The 21449-nt window shown below is 41.4% G+C and overlaps 1 protein-coding gene across 3 annotated transcripts in view; it reads left to right on the forward strand.

Moving 5' to 3' along the window:
• Nucleotides 1–239: 239 nt before the first annotated feature.
• Nucleotides 240–21449, forward strand: part of TOM1L1 (target of myb1 like 1 membrane trafficking protein) — a 63299-nt gene continuing 42089 nt past the window's right edge. For 2 of the 3 annotated variants that reach the window (XR_014176772.1, XM_081970456.1), the window contains exons 1-3: nt 7705–8112; nt 9710–9794; nt 20588–20666. Coding sequence is in view for 2 of the 3 variants with exons in the window: in XM_081970456.1 (XP_081826582.1) it covers nt 8055–8112; nt 9710–9794; nt 20588–20666 (222 nt within the window). In the remaining variant the exon portion in view is untranslated. Of the gene's footprint in view, nt 362–7704; nt 8113–9709; nt 9795–20587; nt 20667–21449 lie in introns of those variants that run through there. The other variant, XM_081970457.1, reaches the window with a different exon arrangement.

The raw sequence follows: 21449 nt of genomic DNA on the forward strand, positions 1-21449 counted from the left end.
ATCCTGGCTCAGGAATTCTGGGAGTTAAAGTCCACAGGTCATAAATTTACCATAGTTGCCAACTACTGCTCCAGAGTATTGTTGGGGGGAAGGGGGGGCTGAGAGTGGCTCATAATAGGCCTAAGAGAGAGCAAGGCTTTTTCCAGAGAAATAACCCGAGGCATTTGAGGCCTAAGGAGAAAAATATAAGCAGTGCCACTCCCACCCCAGTAATCAAACCCCAGCTATTGATAAAACCAAAACCCCAGCTATTGATAAAACCAGGAACCTGATTTTCTATCTAAGGCAAATTACCTCAACCTCTGGTGTCAAAGAGACAGATTTGAAATCTTCCGGATATCCTGGAGGGCTGCAGAGACAGGTAGGCTGTGTTGCATTAGACGATTTTCTGGAAAGCAGTTTTCCTGATTGCAAAGGGCAGTGTGTGCTTTCCCAACAAGCAACATTTCCTGCTCTGACACCATTAGGCATTAACCTGCCTCTGAGTAGGTAAACACGGCATTGTTCACCTGTCCTCTGTCAGCAAAGTTGTAAATTCTCCTTAAAAAGACCAAGGATGGGCTGTTGACACACTTAAGCCCCAAGCATTTAGTCAGCATCAAGTTGCAAAATAATTGTTTTTCCTCTGTGTTTTTCAGGCATTTTCATCTAGTAAGCACCAGGAAGCCGGTAACAAGCAGCAATTCTCACTAGAGTTAGAGAAGTGTAAGACAATTTCTACTAATCACGACAACCTCACTTAACCTAGCCTTAGAGTTGGCCACTGCATCCAGCAGCATCAGAATTCATTCATTACACTCCTAACGTTGCTCAAGATTTCTGTATGGAAAATGCTGTACAGCAGTCTTCCCAGCCTTGCTGTTTCCTGGGACACCAATGTAAGGTGGCTTATTATTATTTCCTGACAGGGAGAACAATTAAATATTGGAACAGTTTGCCTCCAGAGGTTATGGGTTTGCCAACGCTGGAGGTCTTTAAGAAGAGATTGGACAACTGTTTGTCTGAAATGGTTATCAGGTTTCCTCCTCTCCTCCTGGAGAGGGTTGGACTAGAAGACCTCCAAGGTCCCTGCCAACTCTTGTTATTCTGTTATTCTAATGATTTGTGCAGGTAGCCCTTGTTTAGTGACTGCCTGGGAGAACAAACTTTTGCAGCTATGATGTGGTGATGAAAAGCAGCAACTTTGTCACCAATTCTCCCATTTAGGGCCTTTGCAAGGCAAAAGGAAGCTGAAGTAAGGCTGTAAAGAACAGTCGTGGTTTCACTTAGAGACTATTGCACATAACAAACAAGTTGCTGGTCCCAATTGAGGTTGCTAAACATGGACCACCTGTAATGGATTTGAACTAGGTTCAATTCTCTGTTCAGCCATTGATTTGAGGTTTTCATTCTCTCAGCTGAACGTGTCAGAGGGAAGGGGGTGCTGTCACAAAAGTAAACGTGCTAGCCGAGAGAGAGATTAATGTCTGGTGGCACCTTGACTGCCATCTTGACTTTTTTTGACTCTTCTCCCATGGTTGACCCTACTATTAGTCTAACCACCCTCAAAGGATTAGTGCTGAAAAGATAAAATGAAGACAGCTGCCCATGTAAGCCATCTGGATCATTCAAAGAAAAAGCTGGATATAAATGCCACCACTAAATATAAATGATTAGTAAATTCTCCATCTTCCTCAGGCAGCATTCAACACTTCCAAAAGGCATCAGACTGGGAAAGAGTTGTACACAAAATGCAAAATTAAAGCAGCCTTCATTAGGATTAGTAATGAAACAACAGGCCAAGGATATCCAACATTTCAATCATCAGAATAGAGCTGGAAGGGACCTTGGAGGACTTCTAATCCAAACCCCTGCTCAACAGGAGACCCTACAACTTCTGAAGGCAAGCTGTTCCACTGGTTAATTGTCCTCACTGTTAGGAATTTTTTTCTTAATTTCAGATTGCCTCTCTCCTTGATTAGTTTCCATCCATTGTTTCTTGTCTTGCCCTCTGGTGCTTTGGAAAATAAGTTGATCCCCTCCTCTTTGTGGCAACCTCTCAATTTTATTCAAGCCAAGGGCCATTTTTGGTTTTTAAATACACTACAGAGCAGGTGAGGTCAGGAAAAACAAAAGATGTTGTCTATAAGCAACTGGTGGCTCCAGATTCTAGAATGTCTGAGAAAACAAAGGTGAAATACTGTGCATTTAATCTTTGAGGCAGCAGCATTTTGGGGGGAAAGTAGAATGTGATACAATCCTCTCTCTCCATTACAATTTGCTTCATGTCATTGAGTTGGATCTTAGGGATGGCTTGTATGAGTTGAAAGCATTTATGCTAATGAAACATGGAATGTGAGAGGGGGGAGGAAAGTAACTGCAATTTCCCCAAATCTCTTTTTTCATCCTGAGGCATGGTCCCCATTGCTCAGGATAAATCTCCAACCTTCAGGAGCTACTTTAGAACAGATGCAAAGCACAAAGATATTCTCAGAAAGGAAGCAAAAATTGCCAGCTCCTGTGATTCAATTCCCTAGCTTTACTGTCATAATATTTTATCTTTCTTTCATATTTTCATGTACTGTTATACTCAACCATGAGCTGTGTTGACATGCCAGTGTAAAAATGATCAATCAACATGGGATGTAATCAAATTTCAATTACAGTAGAACTTTAAAGTCACCTGAATCATAATTTCCTCATAACACTTGGCTTTTTTATTTTTAGTTAGCAAGGATACATGGTGAGTTCCAAATAATGCAATACTTAATTCTGTCATGTCAAGGTAGGGGAAAAGCAACCCAGTGCAAGTTTACTCAGAAGTAAGCCTCTTTGATTTCAATGCGATCTACTCCCAAGTAACTGGGTAGCCTTAAGGAATTGGCTTTCATTTTGTCCTTCATTTTCCACACATATTAAAACTGTTCAAGCTTCAGATTAAATTATGATTTAATGATACACTTGTGGCCATGAATTGTACTTGCATCCAGCCAAAGAAGATAATCATACTTTATGGGTCTGTTCTTGAGAAGCAGGAGCAATCATATTGGTGGGGCTATTTTTGAATGGTCATTTGGGTTTCAATTACATCTACTGAAATGTTACACGGCTCAGAGAGAAGTATTTTAAATATGTCTATGGAGATTCTCAGTCATCCAGGTCATGCTTGTCCCAAAGGTGCTTTTTTAGGAAGCAATTGGACTTCATTGTTTTTCTTTGAAGACATTTCACTTCTCATCCAAGAAGCTTCTTCAGCTCTGACTGGAGGGTAGGGAATGGAAGGATTTATATTCCTTGCAGCCGGCTGGTCATTTGCATTCTTTTAGAATGTTAACTTATTTAAATTTAACTTATGTTAAATATGGTTATGGCAAGCATATCAAGGTTTTTAAGAGTGGAAGTGTAAACAGTTTGCCTGTCTGAAACTTCCAGTTCCTATCCCCCCTCTGAAATCCCCTCCAAAACATTAAAAGAGCTAACTTCCCCTTGATATCTCTAGCCTCCAGATGTTCAAAAGGGCAAGATATAGCCCCCAATTCTTAGAAAACTGCTCAGTCTTGCAGGAAACCAAACTGCTATTATGGCTTATCATATTGCACACAAATAGATCAAAGTCTTGCAACAGAGTTTAAGGAACAATTGTCTTTTTATTGTCTTTTTCCCTTTAAATTGGGAAATGAGGTGTTTTAGAGTTCATCCCACCACTGCGGCACTTGCTAATCCATCTAATCCATCCCCATTTATGATTCTACTTTAGGTCTGAAGTCTACAGTCTACAGTTAAGAAATATAATACAAATAAAGCACAATAAATTCAGTCTGAATTTCAGACAGGCAAGCAAGGATCATCAGCCAGTCCAAGAGTCAGAGTTTCAAGTTTCTTATATAAACTAAAGACGACAACACACCAGACATAGAAACTCAAATGATTGTTTCTAAATCTTACATAAGACTGAAGTACTGTAAGTCTTACATAAGGCTGTTTTTAGTTAAGCCAGGTGTTTGACAGGGGTCTCAATGCACATCTTTCCTCTCCACCTTACCTCTAGAGCCCAAAGGCTTGGAAGTGAAATGCCATCATCTAATTATTCTAGCTTTTGTGATGTTCCTTATTGCCTCAGCTGATTCCTGACTTCGTGTTTCCTAAAGACACTTGGTGTCTCCATGGTTCATGGCTGCGTCAGATTCAGTATTGTCTGAGCCTTGACACTAACAAGTATTTGCTGACTGACTGTCCTTAAAGGCCTAAATCCTTATGACTCTGGAAAGCTATCTCAACATTCCAGAGACCCACTTTTAAGCAGAAATGATTGAAATTGGCTTTATGATCTAGACTAGTGTCTGTTACAGCTTAAGCATCTCACCTGATATATAAGCTAATCAGCTATGCTTATTTGTTGAATATAAAAACCCTAAGATTGACTGTGGAAGACATGGGGAATGGCCTTGAAAGACAAGAAGAAGAACTATTATCAAGCCAATAGTCAGATAAAAGGGGCTTGAGCCCAGGTTAAAAAACGTAACTTGAGAAAACATCTCAAACAAGTCCCTCCCTAGTTCACACTAAATAAAGTGAGGGAAGGGGAAGCACCTTCAGATTTTACTATTACAGCTGTTACAATAAAGGTAGTCCTGATTTATAAGGCATTTGTTTGTTAGTTTAGTCTACCTTATTGGGCCAACCCTGTTCTTCAAATATTACATTATATTAGAGAACCCATTTTCATTATCCTGTTTTTCTTCCTCCTGATGCCTCTGGATTCACAAGCATTCCTACTGTGAAAATAAATGTAAACAAATAAGAATGTGATTAACTTAGAAAATGCCAAATTCTCTAGCTCAAATCCAGAGAGAAAAGAAAAGTGCTGAGGGCAGAACAAAAGAGCACCAGATGTTTTTATCTAATGTTTCACTCTTTCTAAATGCCACATCGTGGTTGACCACAACATTCAAGAAATTGTTTAGGCCTCCCCTGCCCTTCTTTTTCAGCTTTGATAAAGGGCTCAACAATGTGTTATGATAAGTATAATGGTAGACTCACATGCCTGGAAGAACTGAAATGCCATAATCTAGCTTCCAGAGCTATTCATTTTCCTAACCAGCCTTAATTGAGATGACATGAGAAGAATTCAGGTAAATCAAAGTTAAGAGGGGAAAAATCTCCTAGGATTCCATAGTTAATTTGAACATTACTGAGAATTCTGGGAATTGAAGCATGGTTTTTTGACGGTCCCCAAGTTGAAGAAGAATGTTTAAGGAATAGCAATAGCAAAAGCCCTGGAACACCTCTGAATGTGGATTTTGCCTGCAGTTGTCAATCTGGAAATGCATTCCAGTGAAGTCACTGGGATTTAATCTGGAAAAAAAAATCAAATCTCATTGTGGCTCTTGTCCCAATTGTGAAATGTAATTAACATGGGATTTACATCCTGTTTTGTTTCCCTTCAGCCCTCAGATAGATTACAGACTATCATGAAAAGAACACAATCAATTTGGCAATAAAAAGATCACTTTTTAAAAAGATTATTCTAATTATAAACATACATGCATATAATTTATTAAAACACAGTGATGCCTTTCTTTCCAAGGAAAAGCCCGGCAATCACTTGCAATAAAGGGGAAAAATCCTGTGCTTTATTTCAAATTGCATCCACTTTATCAGACAAATGAAAAAGATGAAGGGAGATCGAGTAGGCTAGAAAGGGTGACAACTTCAATAGTTTATTTCTTGGGTTGTTTTGCAAACCATCAAACCCACCAGGGCAACTCTTCTTAACAGGCAGTTTACCTCCATACCACCCAACTGGCTGATGTGCCTGCATTACTCATGCTAAATTCTGAACGTGCCCACCAGCCCCAAAAAAGCTGTTTAAAGAAAGGCTAAGGGGAGGAAAAATTAAGCTCCCCCCCCCAAAAAAAAGATGGAATTCTGCCCCATGACATTATTTTGATCATTCCCAAAGTATAAAGATGGATGCCTGTTGTGATAATGGTTACTAATTTACGATATCAGCGATGTCGAATGATTTTATAGAAACAACTTTTATTTCTTCACCTACAAATGTTAAGTGTGAGAATCCTGCTTCAGGGAGATGTATTCTGGAGGCATCCAAGGTTACCAGAAAGAAAGCAGAAAGGCTGATTGGTCTGTAAGAAACTGCAGACATAGAATCTAGAGAGAGGATCAAAATCATGTGACGTATTAGTACCACTTTATAAAACTTCAGCACAACCACACCTGGAATACTGCAACCAATATTGGTCACCGTACTACAAAAAAATATGTTGAGACTTTGGAAAAAGTTCAAAGAGCAACTAAGACGATCAAAGGCCTGGAGACTAAAACATGAAGAACAGTTGCAGGATTTCAGTTTGGCTAGTCTAGAGAAAAGAAGTAGGGGTGACAAGATAGCAGTATTCCAGTAGTTGAGAGGCTGCCATAAAGAAGAGGAAGTCAGTTTATTCCCCAAAGCAACAGAAGGCAGGGCAAGAAACAATGGATGGAAACTAATCAAGGAGAAAAGCAACCTGGAACTAAGGAAAAACTTCTAATAGTGAGAACAATTAACTAGGGGAACGGTTTGCTTTCAGAAGTTGTAGGTGCTCCCCATCACTGGAGGCTTTTAAGAGACTGGACAGCCACTTGTCTGAAATGGTATAGGGTCTCCTGCTTCAGCAGGGGGCTGGACTAGAAGACCCCCAATCCTATCCTTTCCTTTCCTTTCCTATTATATTATAGTACGCTGGTTTGACTGCTGTGGACAGAAGGCACTACAGAGAGTGATCAATTCGGCACAAGTAACCATTGGTTGCCCTCTAACACCACTGGATGACAACGCCAGGTCCCGCTGCTTTAGCAGAGTAAGGAAGATACTCAGATGATTCACACCCTTATTAGTGTCTCTTCACACTTTTACCACCAGGCAGAAGACCTCAAAGCACAGCCAGCCAAACAAATAGGCTTAAAAATAGTTTCTATCCTTGGGCTGTCAGATTCTTAAACACAACCACAATCACTACACGGACCCTCGGAAACATATGACTATTTTGTATACAGGACATGAAATTAATTTTGAAGAAACCAGATTAATCTTCAATACTGAACACTTCAACAAGAGAATAATTATGGAAGCTATCGAAATAGAGAAACACCCCCACAACATAAATAAATGTGACGATACCTCCCGCCTACCAGACATCTTGAAACCAGCCCTAGTCAACAAACAAGCACCACCCACCACCCAGGTCATTACAACACGAAACAACAACGGACACACAGCCAGCACCAATCAGCATCAATCTACCAATCATGATACATCCACGCAGCCAATCAATCCACTTATTGAAACAAAGCCAGCACTCCACACACCCCCACCAAGATTTATAGAAAAACAGCAGCTCCGACCATGCTTTAAACCGAAAACACCATAATTATATAATGAGCAGACGTTCATTAGCTCGAGTTTATTAACCGAACTCAGACTTTACGTTTAGGATTAGAACAGGAGGAGAAAGTGTGGTCGTGGGATACCAACGTCTCCCCACCGCCTAAAGAAAAGGAAGGAGACAACCCCGGGTGATTGTGAGAAAACACACACACACACACACACACACACACACAACACAATCGCAGAAGTTGCCAAACGAAACGGCTCGTGAAATGCCAGGGATCAAAAGAGACGTCTCCACCTCGTGGTATACCCCCACCACCCCGATGAAGCCGGCCGAGCAAACCGAGGAGCCTCCGACCACTTTCCCTAGCATCCCGACCCTTGATCTGTGAGCCAGGGCAGATCTGATCCAGCCCCGCGCGGCACGTGATCCCCGACTCGGAGCTTCTGGGACGCCAAGCCCCGGCGAGCACCTGGAAGGCGGCCGCCAAGCTCCTCCCTTCCAGTCTCCGGGAAAGCCGCTCGCCAGCGCGATTCCCGACGAGGCAGCCATCGGAGGAGGAGGAGGAGGAACGCGTCGGCGTTAGGTGCCAGGGAGACGGCTGGGAGTGGGGACGTCGTTCCCAGCTCTGATCCGAAGAGCCTGGTCTCCCGAACGGGCCTGAAAACTCAGGCGCAACTCAGCATGGCTTTTGGAAAGAGTCAGAAGGATCCCTTCGGCACCCCTTTGGGCCATCTGATCGGTAAGCGGCGCTTGCCGGGCAACTCATTCCCTTCAGATTCAGATTAACAGAGTTGGAAGGGACCTTGTAGGTCATCTAGTCCAACCCCCTGACCAAGCAGGAGACCCTATACCAGAGGTTTTCAAACTTGGCAACTTTAAGACTTAAGCGCTTCAACTCCCAGAATTAAGCTATGCTGGCGGGAGAATTCTGGGAGTTGGAGTCCACAAGTCTTAAAGTTGCCAAGTTTGGGGATCCCTGCCCTACACCATTTCTGACAAATGGAAATCCAGTCTCTTCTTGTGAAAGCTTGGGGCTAGCCCGGAGCCCCGTCTTCCTGAATTTAGCGGCTCGATCGCGAACTTCTGATACCCTAACATCGCTTGGATTCCTGGCATTCTCCAATTACAATCGTGTGAGGCTCTTGAATTTGTGTATTGAAGGGGTTGTGGGGGGAGAAGTGCTTCACCTGTTGCCTGGCTTCATGGGTGGGGAAGCGCATTTCTGGTAACTCATAGTAAAATCCCAAACTATTATCCGCTGCCGCTGAAAATTAGATTGTTATAGAAATGCTAATGGCAACCTATAGGGTAATTGAACTTTTGGTGAGTTTGGAAGACTGAGCAAATGAAGAGATTTGATATTCCTATATTACATATTTGGTAAGGTTGCTTAGAGGAAACGTTAGTCAGAAACTGAGGATCAGAACTCACCCAAAGTGCCTCATCTATGCTTTCCGATTTTTTTTGCAAGAATTTTTAACCACAACAGGTGTGTCCAATAAAGGCAACCCATAGCACCTGCTGAAGTCTCCTCTTTTCAGGGCACAAATTGTGAATATAGGCATTGATGCAGTGCTGGAGTTCTGCATCTAACAGGGCAATGGGTCAACTTCCAGAAGCTGTTGATTAAGATTTATGGTGATTAAGGTTCAATAGCAATAGCTATCCCATTTTATCTTGGATATACCCTTCTTGTTGCCCCACGGCTCCTTAAATGGCATTGGAAAAATATATTTGAGCCAGAACATCATATTGAAACTCCACCAAATGCAATCTGTTACTATTAGCCGACTTTCCTACATTTAAAAGTTGCCTGAGAGATATGTGTTTACTTACAAGTTGTCCTTGATTTATGACCACAGTTCAGCACCAGATTTCTGTTGCCAAGCGAGACAGATGTTAAGTGAATTTTACTCCACTTTATTACATTTTTGCCATAGTTGTTAAGTGAATTGCTGCAGTTGTTAAGTTAGTAACAAGTTGTTAAGTGAATCTGGCTTCCCTGTTGACTTTGATGGTCACAAAAGGCGATCACATGATCACATTGCAACTGTCATAAATATGAGTCACTTCCCATGCGTCTGAATTTTGATGCTGCAGGGTCGTAAGGGTGAAAAAAGGCCATAGTCACTTTTTTCAGGGCCATTGTAATTTCGAACAGTCACTAAATGAACTGTTGTAAGTCAAGGACTACCTGTACTACATTTATATTTGGCTATTCATTGTTTTAATTTGAAAAAACTGTCTCCTAAATGTCCTACTTTGGTCATCTAAAATAACAGTTTGTTTCTAAATGTATAGCTTTTTAACTGTGAACCCAATATTTCCCTTGACAGATAAAGCTACTGTTGGAACCTTGCAGACAGAAGAATGGGGTCAGTTTATGCATATTTGTGATCTTATCAACACGATTGAGGAAGGGTAAGCTGCTTGATCTTCTTTGAAAAGAGAAGCGTTTGATCTTTAGCTAGGAGGTCAGAGAATGACAGTGCTTCTTCCTGAATTGTTGCATTTTTGTTTGTTATCAGTTTACTCTTCAGCAGTTGGGAAAATTAATGTTTGTGGGCAAGCTTTCCAAAGTAGTGGATGGAAATGTCTTACTTTTGTTTGCTTGTTTGTTTGGGGCTTTGTAAAATTTGTGGCTAAGAAGTATAATATGATAGCCCTTCAGGTTTGAAAAAGACACAGTTTTGCAGTTGTGTACATGGAGATGGTTCTGCAGTCCCATTCTAGAAGCACAGAATCTATTGCAGTGGGGGCAGGGGAAAGTCCATCGTTGTGGTGACGATGGGTGATATTCTCTGATGCCACTCACAGTTTTCTATCAATGTTTGGTGGCACGTGTCTTCAAAGCTGGTGACGGCTTCATAGCAGAGAGCTTGCCAACGGGCTCTGTCAGCAGCTGCAGCTTCTTGTTCTCTTAGCTGGAAGTCACAGTGGTGTGATTTCACGGTTTCTTTCTTTGACCAATCTCAAGAAGTTCTCAAATTTTGAGATCTCTTCCCAGACTCCAGGACACAATGGAGAAACTGGAGAGGCATACAGCGATCATCCATTCTGATGACGTGTCCCACCCATCCCATCTGGGCTCTGATAATCAGAGACTCAATGCTGGTGGACTCTGCATATCCAAGATCTCCAGGTTGGAGACATGGCCTTGCTAACAAACATCAAGGATGGAGCAGAGAGCACACATATGAAATTTATCCAGTTGTTTGATGCACCTTCAGTATAGACTTCTGGATTCACATCCATATAGGGGGGAAGAGATAACCTGGACTCTGTAGACTTCCGTCTTTGTGGTGATATGGATGTTGTGTGGATTGAGCACTCCAGTACACTGCCACCCCAGCACTGGCTGGCCTTGCTGACCCCTAAGTCAGTTTTGTATCCAGAGACCCATCATTCGAGATGATGCTTCCCAAGTATTTGAAGCTGTTTGCCTTTCTCAACAGGTTATTATCAACAATGATTTGTTGGCCCTTTGGACTTGGTACTGCTGGCAAAGTACTTCACTTTGGTTCAGGCTGATAGTCAGGGCCAAAGAACCTAGCAGCTTCTAGAATTTTGTTTATTATTTACTTATTTATTTCTAATTTAGAATTTATTTTAAGAAGGAAAATAAATATATGTTAAAACCTTTCAGGTTCCCCCCACCAAAGGTTCCTGAAAGCAATGCATTTGCAATTGGGAAGAGATTTGCTGGAGTGGGGTGGGGGGGTGGGGGGAAGAAATCCGCCAACCAGACAGTGTGAAATTTGTGGTTTATCCATTTCAGCTTTATATGATGTTGTGGGGACTTCTGCATCTCTTGCGATGTATGCTAGGAGTTGCCAACGTTCATCAAGTCCCTCTAGCTTACCTTTGAATATTATTAGAACTCTTCTTAGGACTAGCAAAAGTAGGGCTTGATTGGCATAAAACACAAGCAAAGGTTTCTTTCCATGCTGTGAAATTTTCACCTTGACATTTTTTTTTAAAAAAATCACAGACAGCAAAAAAAGACTGGATTGAAAATTGGTATTGCTACGTGTTTTGATGTTGTGTTTACTGCTGCCTCATGAGTTGGATTTGAATGTGAATTGTCCAGCGTCTCTGGAACAGAATATAAATGCTAATAAATAAATACTGTAGATAATAAACAAGACAAATTGCATGTATTAGGCAATCCTAGCTTCCTGGTAGATGTACTTGCATCCTACCTCCTGTGAAAACTCTTCTTTGTTGTGCATGTGTTCATTAAATGTGCCTGTAAACTAATGACAGTGTATACTTTGAAAACATGGTGAGTAAAGCAGTTCTATAATGGATTTATAGTGGGGTGTCCATCTGCTGGCTGGGGAATTCTGGGAGTTGAAACCCACAAGCTTTAAAGCTGCCAAGATTGGACACCCCTGATTTATAGGATCAGGCAAGTTTGGTTAGTGCCTTCACTGGTTTTTAGCATTTGAATAGATGTGAGCAATAGGAACTTTTCTTACCCCTGAATAAAAAGGTCAAGGTCAAGATTTCCCTGTTCAGCCATGACGGACTCTAGGGGGTTATGCTCATCTCCGTTTTCTTAGCTAAGTGAGCCAGCATTGCCCAAAAACATTTCCATGGTCATGCGGTCAGCTTGACTATATGCCAATGAAGCCCGGTGGGTCATGTGGTTAGAATGCTGGGTCGACAATTTACAGCAGCAAATTGTTCAAAGCCCAAGTGCTGCTGTGTGTCAGGGTGAGCCCTCATTATTCTCTCCAACTCCTGCTCTCCTAGCAGTTAGGAAACGTGCAAACAAGAGTAGAATAGAATGACAGAGTTGGAAGGGACTTTGTAGGTTATCTAGTCCAACCCCCTGCTCAAGCAAGGGATCCTGCCTATACCATTTCTGATATGGCTGTTTAGTCTCTTCTTGAAAGCTGCCAGGGATGAAGCTCCCACAACTTCCGAAGGCAAGCTGTTCCATTGGTTGATTGCTCTCACCATCAGAAAATTTCTATTTATTTCTAGGTTGAATCTCTCCTTGGTCAGTTTCCACCCATTATTCCTTGTCTGGCCTTCAGGTGCTTTGGAAAATAGTTTGACCCCTTCCTCTCTGTGGCAGCCCCTCAAATATTGGAACACTGCTATCATGTCACCCCTGGTCCTTCTCTTCACTAGACTAGCCGTACCCAGTTCCTGCAACCGTTCATCATATGTTTTAGTCTCCAGTCCCCTCCTAATCATCTTGGTTTCTCGTCTCTGCACTCTTTCTAGAGTCTCAATATCTTTTTAGTGTGGTGCCAAAATTGGATGCACTATTCTAGGTGTGATGTTACTAAGGCTTTATAGAGTGGTATTAGTACCTCATGTGATCTTGTTTGAATCCATCTGTTAATACATTTTAGGATTGCATTGGCTTTTTTGGCTGCTGCCACATACTGCTGGCTCACATTTAATTGATTGTGCACTAACACTCCAAGATCCCTCTCACAGGTACTGCTATTAAGCCAAGTTTCACCCAATCTATATGTGTACTTTTGGCTTTTCTTGCCTACGTGTAAGACTTTACTTTTCGCTACATTGAATTTCATGTTGTTAGGGCCCAGTGTTCAAGTCTATCAAGATCCATCTAGATCTTGAGCCTGTCATCTAGGGTGTTTACTATTCCTGCCAGCTTAATCTCATCTATAAATTTGAAGAGTTCCCCTTCTATTCATCTAAGTCATTTATGAAGATATTGAAGAATACTGGGCTTAAGATAGAACCTTCTGGTACCCCACTGCTTCCTTCCTTCCTTCCTTCCAGGTAGACATAGTACTATTAAGGACTACTCATTAAGTACGATTTGTCAGCCAGTTACAAATCTATCTGGTGGTGATGCTATCTATTCCACTTTTTTCTAACTTACCAAGAAATAGGTTATGATCTATAAATAAATAAATAGATGCTACCTTGGTGGGCTCATTCATAGGGAGATGAAAGGAGCCTCCAACTGTGAATCAGAAACCAGCAAAAATGTTGCAATTAACAATTACATGACTGCGAGATGTGCAACTGATAATAAAAGTGAGCTGGTTGCAAAGCACCTGAATTGCAATCAGGTGGTTGTGGGGATGGGTAAAGTTGTAACTTCAGATTTAGGTCATCACTAACTTTTACTGAAGTTGTTGCTAATTCAAATAATCTTTAAGTAAACTGTCATAAGACAAGGGCTACCTTTTAATTACATTGGTGTCCTGCCTTCAAAAAATGCAGAAAAGTCCATTATCCTCAGAGTAATCCTGAGATGTATTTTTGCCTGAGAAAGAGTGTTTAGCTCGGTGAGCCTTATGACCGAGCCTTGTGACTAATTGACACCCATGCCAATGCTCAATCCATAAGCTGTATGTCAAGGAAACTTCTGAAGCAGGAATTGCAAGGCACCTAGCAGAAAACATCCTATTTGAGGTGTGTAACTTTGCAAAGAAGCAGCATGTGTTTTGAGCATGTAATTCTATATCCTGAGGCTTGTTGTTTAAGAGCTACAACACTAGTTCAAATTGACTTTTTTAATTGTACCAATTAATTTTACGGTTTTTATGGGTGGGTCAGATTCTGTATTCAAAGGAGTTCTAGTAATATTCAAAACTCTCTCAAGTATGCACCCTATTTGCTAACTACTGCTATGTAGGGTAGCTTACCCTGATTTGCTTAAAGTGATGCTACCTCTTCTGCTAACATGCAAAAAACAAAAAACCCAAGTTTAACCTACTTCATGTAACGCAAGGATAGAGGCAAATGACATCTCTGTATTGATAGCATTGCACAAATGATGCAACTTGTCCTCGCATCAGATGTCACAGCACAGAATTGCATTATTTGCATGACAATATGACACACTGATCTGTTATTGTGACTTGTAATGGAGGTGGTTGCTGCAATGGGAAACTGTCATGAAAGTGCTGAGCTACAGTTACTAGCGTTCCTTACCATTGGCCATGATTGTTGAAGACTACTGGGAATGGTAGTTCAGCAACTCTGGAAGTCCAAAAATGTGTGGACATAGTTCAATGCAGAGGTGGGTTGCTCCCGGTTCGGCCCGGATCGGGCAAACCGATAGTAGTGGCGGTGGGAGACTCCTCCCACTCACCCGGATGCTTCTGCAAATGCATACACGCAAGCGTGCATGCACAAGTGCGCCTGAACCGGTAGTAAAAAAATTGGCAACCCACCACTGGTTCAATGTATGAAGAGGCAGTAAACACAACTTCTTGAATCCTGGATGAGTTATTGGGGGCTGTATATCTGGGCCTTTGCATAATTTTTGAATGTAATTCTTCCCTTTACAGGCCCAGATACTGTGGTATCTCTTGGCTGCTTCCTCTCAGGAGAGAAAAATAATCAAACTTAGTCTTCTCTAACTGTGTGTGCTCTAGATGAGTTGTGCTACATGGGTAGTCCTTGCTTAACAACCAGTTATTTTGAGAATGTTTGCAGTTATGTCCACAGAATGGGGTTCTTACAGTCCATAAAACACCCCTGCTTTTCGTAAGTGGTCACACCACGTTCTCCCTGCGGTCATGTGGCTGCATGTTGGGCAGGTCAGCTTTGGGGCATTCCTCAACCCTGTGACCACAATCCCAGCTAAAAATGGCCATTCAAATGAATGGGTTTATTAATAACTGTCACGTTCATTTAACGATAACTGTGTTTACTTAAGAACAACCACCACAAAAAAAGAAAGGCCTGGAAATTACTTCCAGTCATGTGAATGCCTTTAGTTATGACTATAACAATTTATGGTGGTAATTCCAGGCTCAATTACATATAGGCAAGGGTTACCTGTAGTTCCTATATATCTTTAACCAGCATAGCCAAAGAGAGTTACAGTCCCACATATTTTGAAGACAGCAGTCTGTGAGAATCATTGCTTCAAAGAGCAATTTTTGCTCAAAGCAAAATTGGAATAAAATAAGCTTTGTCTCTTACTGTATGCTCCTGAGATATCTGCTGGTGTTCATATGCACTTAGAAGCATTGCTTATTGCTTACCCTGGGTTTATTTTTCTGGGATGGGTTTTGTGTTTTTGGTAGGGATTATTCTCTGGAATCCAGCCATGGCCTTTTCTTTGTACTTTAGCAGTAGAACCTGTTCTTCCTTTTAAAAGTGTTTCCTGGATGGCTTATTCAAATGATAATAATAAAGTAAACCAGCAACAACCCAAATCAACAACAAAAAAATAGCAACACATAGTTTACAATAGTCTAACCCAGCCAAAGGCAATAGCAGTGTTATTGCTGTCCGTGCTACTCTCTGTGGACTTAAACCTCTAAGCAATTTCCAACCACGCAAGGAAAATTGGCACATTGTTTTAAAAGGTATCTCAGTTTGATTTAATGTGATTGCCTACTCTTATTAGATTCTGGGTGGCTTACAAAACCCAGAAAGAATAGATTAAAAACAATCAAAACACACACAGGCAGCCCATATCAAAACACTAGGCCATGTAGATATGAAGGGCCCTCCACAAATACCTCAGCTAAACATGTTAACCTCGAATAAAAGCTAGTTTTTAAAGTTCTTTCAGGACTCCAGGAGGGTGAGTGCTTTCATATCTATGAGAGATGTTTTGCAGAAGGCAGGCATACTTCCTCTATCCCAGTGATGGCTAACCTTTTGGTTGTCGTGTGCTGAAAGCGTGCATGCACACACCCATAATGCAATGTGTGCGTGACTGCCCCCTGGTGCGCTCTGCTTCCTAGTGCATGCATGTGTGACTCCCCCTGCATGCGCCACTCACATGCACATGTGACCCCCGTGCATACGCACCCCTGTGCATGTGTCTCCTGCATGTACACCACGCATGCACTGCAGAGACCCCAAAACCAGCAGCTGGCTGGAGGTCTGCGCACATGTGCAGTAGAGCTGAGCTGGGCGACGGCTCGCTTGCCCGCAGAGAGGGCTCTGTGTGCCACCATCACGGCTCTACCCTATAGTAGAAGGGACCTACAGTGTAACCCATTCTATGTAAATGTACCAGGCAGTATCAATTGAAGATAGACAGTACTTTGGATAACCAGGCTAAGGTCTTTATGTTACTCTTCTGAAACAGTCTTTACATCTTCAACTTGGGGAGATATACAGTACCTGCTCCCTTTCCTAACTATACTAACTTAGGATTGATGGGAGTTTTCAGTCAGAATACCTGGAGAGAACAAGTTTGAGGGAGAATCACCTAGAGCTGATGTGAATTTTTGTTTGCTTGTCCGTTCAACGTTCAAAGAGCAGAAGAAATAAAAAAGAAACAACATTCTGGGTTTTTGTTCCCCCGGAAACTTGCCAACTTTCTTTGGATCTGCATAACCACAGCCATCTATGCGCTTAGCTAAAGAGAAGCCATGTTCACAGGGGGAAATAGGATTATATGAGTTTTGGTTTGGTTTATGCGTCAGTCAATGAGAATAGCCAGTGTTTAGCAACCCTTAAGCCTGTGTCCAGTTCAGTATTTGAAGCTGTCACTAAAGGCTGGTCATTTAACGGTTGGTATCATTATCCTTGAATCTAGATGAGCAACAAAGATAGCCACCATTAAGCTTAGATTTACCAGGAGCAGCAGAATATGCCAGTTTACAAAGCATTAAAAAAGCAAATGTTCTCTTGCCACAGAGAAAGTTCACCCCTGAGGGGGAGGAAATGCTTTAAAGCAGGGCTGCCCAAACTTTCAGACTTGTGGACTTCAACTCCCAGAATTCTCCAGCCAGCATAGCTGAAGTCCGCAAGTCTAAAGTTGCCAGGTTTGGGCACTCCTGCTCTAAAGTCATGCTTTCCCATTTCTATTTATGCAGTCAGAAGTAGCTTGAAGGCTACATAAGGTTTCATGCAGCATTTGAAAGCCACCTTTCAAAAGTAAGCAGGGTGTGAATTTAATACAATACAATACAATAGTAGAGTTGGAAGGGACCTTGGAGGTCTTCTAGTCCAACCCCCTGCCTAGGCAGGAAACCCTATACCGTTTCAGACAAATAGCTATCCAACATCTTCTTAAAGACTTCCAGTGTTGGGGCATTCACAACTTCTGGAGGCAAGCTGTTCCACTGATTAATTGTTCTCACTGTCAGGAAATTTCTCCTCAGTTCTAAGTTGCTTCTCTCCTTGATTAGTTTCCACCCATTGCTTCTTGTTCTACCCTCAGGTGCTTTGGAGAATAGTTTGACTCCCTCTTCTTTGTGGCAACCTCTGAGATATTGGAATAATGCTATCATGTCTCCCCTAGTCCTTCTTTCTCTTAAGCTAAACATACCCAGTTCCTGCAACCGTTCTTCATATGTTTTAGTCTCCAGTCCCCTAATCATCTTTGTTGCTCTTCTCTGCACTCTTTCTAGAGTCTCCACATCTTTTTTACATCGTGGCGACCAGAACTGAATGCAGTATTCCAAGTGTGGCCTTACCAAGGCATTATAAAGTGGTATTAACACTTCACATGATCTTGATTCTATCCCTCTGTTGATGCAGCCTAGAACTGTGTTGGCTTTTTTGGCAGCTGCTGCACACTGCTGGCTCATATTTAAATGGTTGTCCACTAGGACTCCAAGATCCCTTTCACAGTTACTACTACTGAGTAAGGTATCACCTATACTGTACCTGTGCATTCCGTTTTTGTTGCCTAAATGTAGAACCTTACTCTTTTCACCATTGAATTTCATTTTATTAGATAGTGCCCAATGTTCAAGTTTGTCAAGATCCTTCTGTATCTTAAGCCTATCTTCTGGAGTGTTGGCTATTCCTGCCAGCTTGGTATCATCTGCAAATTTGATGAGTTCCCCATTTATTCCCTCATCCAAATCATTGATGAAGATGTTGAAGAGTACTGGGCCTAAAACAGAGCCTTGGGGTACTCCACTGCATACTTCCCTCCATGTAGATGCAGTTCCATTGAGAACTACACGTTGAGTGCGGTTGGTCAGCCAGTTACCAATCCATCTGGTGGTGATGCTGTCTAACCCACATTCTTCTACTTTATCTAGTAGTAGGTTATGGTCTACCTTATCAAAAGCCTTACTGAAGTCCAAGTAAACTATATCAATGGCATTCCTCTGGTCCACTAATTTTGTCACACTATCAAAGAATGCAATAAGATTATTTGAAAATTTGAAGTCCATTGTTGATGCCTTAAGTTTCTGCAAGGCTTAAGCGAGCCATTTCACCTTCTAAAAATACAACACAGTCCCTCAAATGAACTAGTGTGGCATAATGGATAAAATATTGGATTAAGAGTAGGGAGATCAACCACTTATGGTGGACCTGTGAGGAGGCTAAAAAGTTTTGGAAAAAGATCAAAAACTGGCTGGAGGCAATAACGGGAGTTAAAATAGAATGGAAACCGGAAATCTTCTTATTAGGATTACTGCCTACAAAATACAAAAAAGAAACCCAGTACTTAATATTGCATATAATAACGGCGGCAAGGATTGCCTATGCCCAGAAATGGAAAAACAAGCTAACTCCAAGTGAAGATGAAATAATAAGAAAGGTTATGGGCTGTGCTGAAATGGACAAGCTAACTAAAGAAATCCAGGGAAAAGAAGAATCAGAATTCTATCAGATATGGGATAAATGGTATAGGTGGATGGAGGAAAGAAATAAGAATCCTAGGCGACAAATAAGTAGAATGTGGTAGCTCTTACAGATTGTTGTCGGTGTTAAAATGTTTATTCATTGGATAATATAAATACGAATGATTCTGGATAAAAGTACTTTCAAACAAATGCAGTTAAAGGAGAATGTTGGTACATTCTTTGATTTAAAATGCACAATTCAATTTGAATGAAGTATAAAGAATGATTGTAGTAATGCACGGAATTTAATTGTAACCAATTGACATGCTAGCTGGAAGACGTATTGAAGAGTGTTTTGTGTGTGTGTTATCTGTCTAATTAAAACAATGAAATTAAAATTAAAAAAAAGAGTAGGGAGATCCAGGTTTGAGTTCCTGACCTCAATCATGGGAGCTGTTTCTCAGCCCATTCTACCTCATAAGATTATTGCTTTATGTTTTATTGTTGTTTTATGGAAAATAGGACTGCTATGTGTGTTCTCTCTCTCTCTCTCTCTCTCTCTCTCTCTCTCTCTCTCTCTCTCTCACTCACTGTTATTGTAAAGGATAAGGATATGCAAATAGAAGCAGGCTGGATTTTCAGTAGTTAAAGACTTTGGAGGCTAATGGAAGCAGGGAGTAGATTCAGAATTTATCTCGGTGTCACTCTGAATATAATATTTTATTGTTTTGTTTTTATTCTCATATTGATGAGGATTATTTTTCATGCCTCCGGTAAAGGTATCTTACTTACAGCACTGACTATTAGGCATGCTATACAGCATTTGGGGCTGATGGGGCTTGGAATTCAACATTTTGATAAGCCTATAGGATTCCGACTGTAGACAGAAATGATGCACTGAGTTTGGGAAACCATTTCAGCAAAGCTTGTGTAGCGTCCCCAATGGCGGAATATCCAATCTTCTGTAATAGGGATGCTATGCAGTCAACTATAAATTAACATTTACAAATATAAATCATCTCGGACATCAGGTCATGCAGATGTTGGAAATTAGTTATGTATTGTACAAATTTCTGTAATGGAATGAGAAATTCATTCTTTGGCAAGACATAATGTATGTCGGATGGGCAGCTATGGCCATTTTAGGACCTGAAATACATGAGTCATAAAGTTGCCATAGCTGTCCACCTCTAGTGTATATACTCTCAACCAGTGACGTGCGGTGAGGTTTATGGCTGGTGAGGCTGGTGACGTCATTAGGAAGGCAGGAAATGGGACCACATGTGAAGGAGGCTGAGGCAGCCTCAGCCTCCTCCACACGTGGTCCCATTCCCCGCCTTCCTGAATCAACATGAAGGGGACCGCGAAGCGCAGTGCGCTCCGCGGTCCCCTTCATGTTGACTCAGGAAGGCGGGGAATGGGACCACGTGTGCCTTTTCCCTTCTCTCTTTTTTTTCCTTTTCATGATGAGAGCGGTGAGGCTCTGCCTCCCCTGCCTCCCCTGACCGCACATCCCTGCTCTCAACACACAACTCACCTTTGTCACTGAAGTGGCTACCTTGCTTTATTCTCGTTTTGATTTAATTTTTCTCTTTGGGGGTTTTTCATTTGAGCAATCTTGATTCTTTATTTTCAGCTAACATTATAAGAGAAATAATATGTATGTAGAATTGTAATGATCGGTGTGTTTTCTGTTTTTATTTCTTCTAACCACAGACCCAAGGAGTCAGTGAGAGCACTTAAAAAAAGACTTTCCAAAAACTGTAATCATGTGGAGATTCATCTTACCTTGTCCGTAAGTACAACACGTTTGGTCCTCATAAAATATTTGCACAGCATAGGAAAGAATTTGTAGGAGTTTTCCAGACAAGTGTGTTGCTGGAATATTAGCACAGTTTTCTGAAGCATCAAAAGTCAGCTTCATGGGACAGAAGTTGCCGTTTTGGAATTAAATTTAAACTATCATTTGGATCCCCTTTAGTTCAATAGGCAGAGGACTGCTCCTCCCATTGAGAATAGCAGAAGTGCTTTGTATATTTCACTTGCTTCTCAGACAAATGGCAAGGGAAGGAAAACTAAACCAGAATACACTCTTACAACTTTTAGGTTATGGCACTGTAGCCTGGAAATTAATTTAGAACCTCCAGTTCTACTTACTTATTAGTTTAGTACAGGGTGCTAGTTCTTCAAGAGCTCAAGACAGTTTCCATTCCCTTCATCTTTACCCTTATACAGTAGCAAGCCTCAGAATGATTGAGAATTACTTATTCAGAACTAACCTGGGATATTGTGTGCTGAGGGTGGATTAGGCCTAGGTCTCCACAGTGCCCATTCAACACTTAACCACTATATTAATATCCTTCTCCTCCGCCTCCCTCCCCCCCATTTCTCTTGAATAAATATGGAAGCACCCAACTTAAAATAAACAGAAATTTAAGCAATGTTCAGAGTTCTAGGTTTTTTTTAACATTCTAGTTTTATCCAACTCACTCTAAAGTAGAAGCTTAGCATCTTAATCAGCATATTGCCTCATATTTTCTTTTTAAACTAATTATTTGGTTAGCTTGGAAGAAAAAGA

Source organism: Natrix helvetica (assembly GCF_964273705.1).
Source record: "Natrix helvetica genome assembly, chromosome: 1".
NCBI lineage: Eukaryota > Metazoa > Chordata > Lepidosauria > Squamata > Natricidae > Natrix > Natrix helvetica.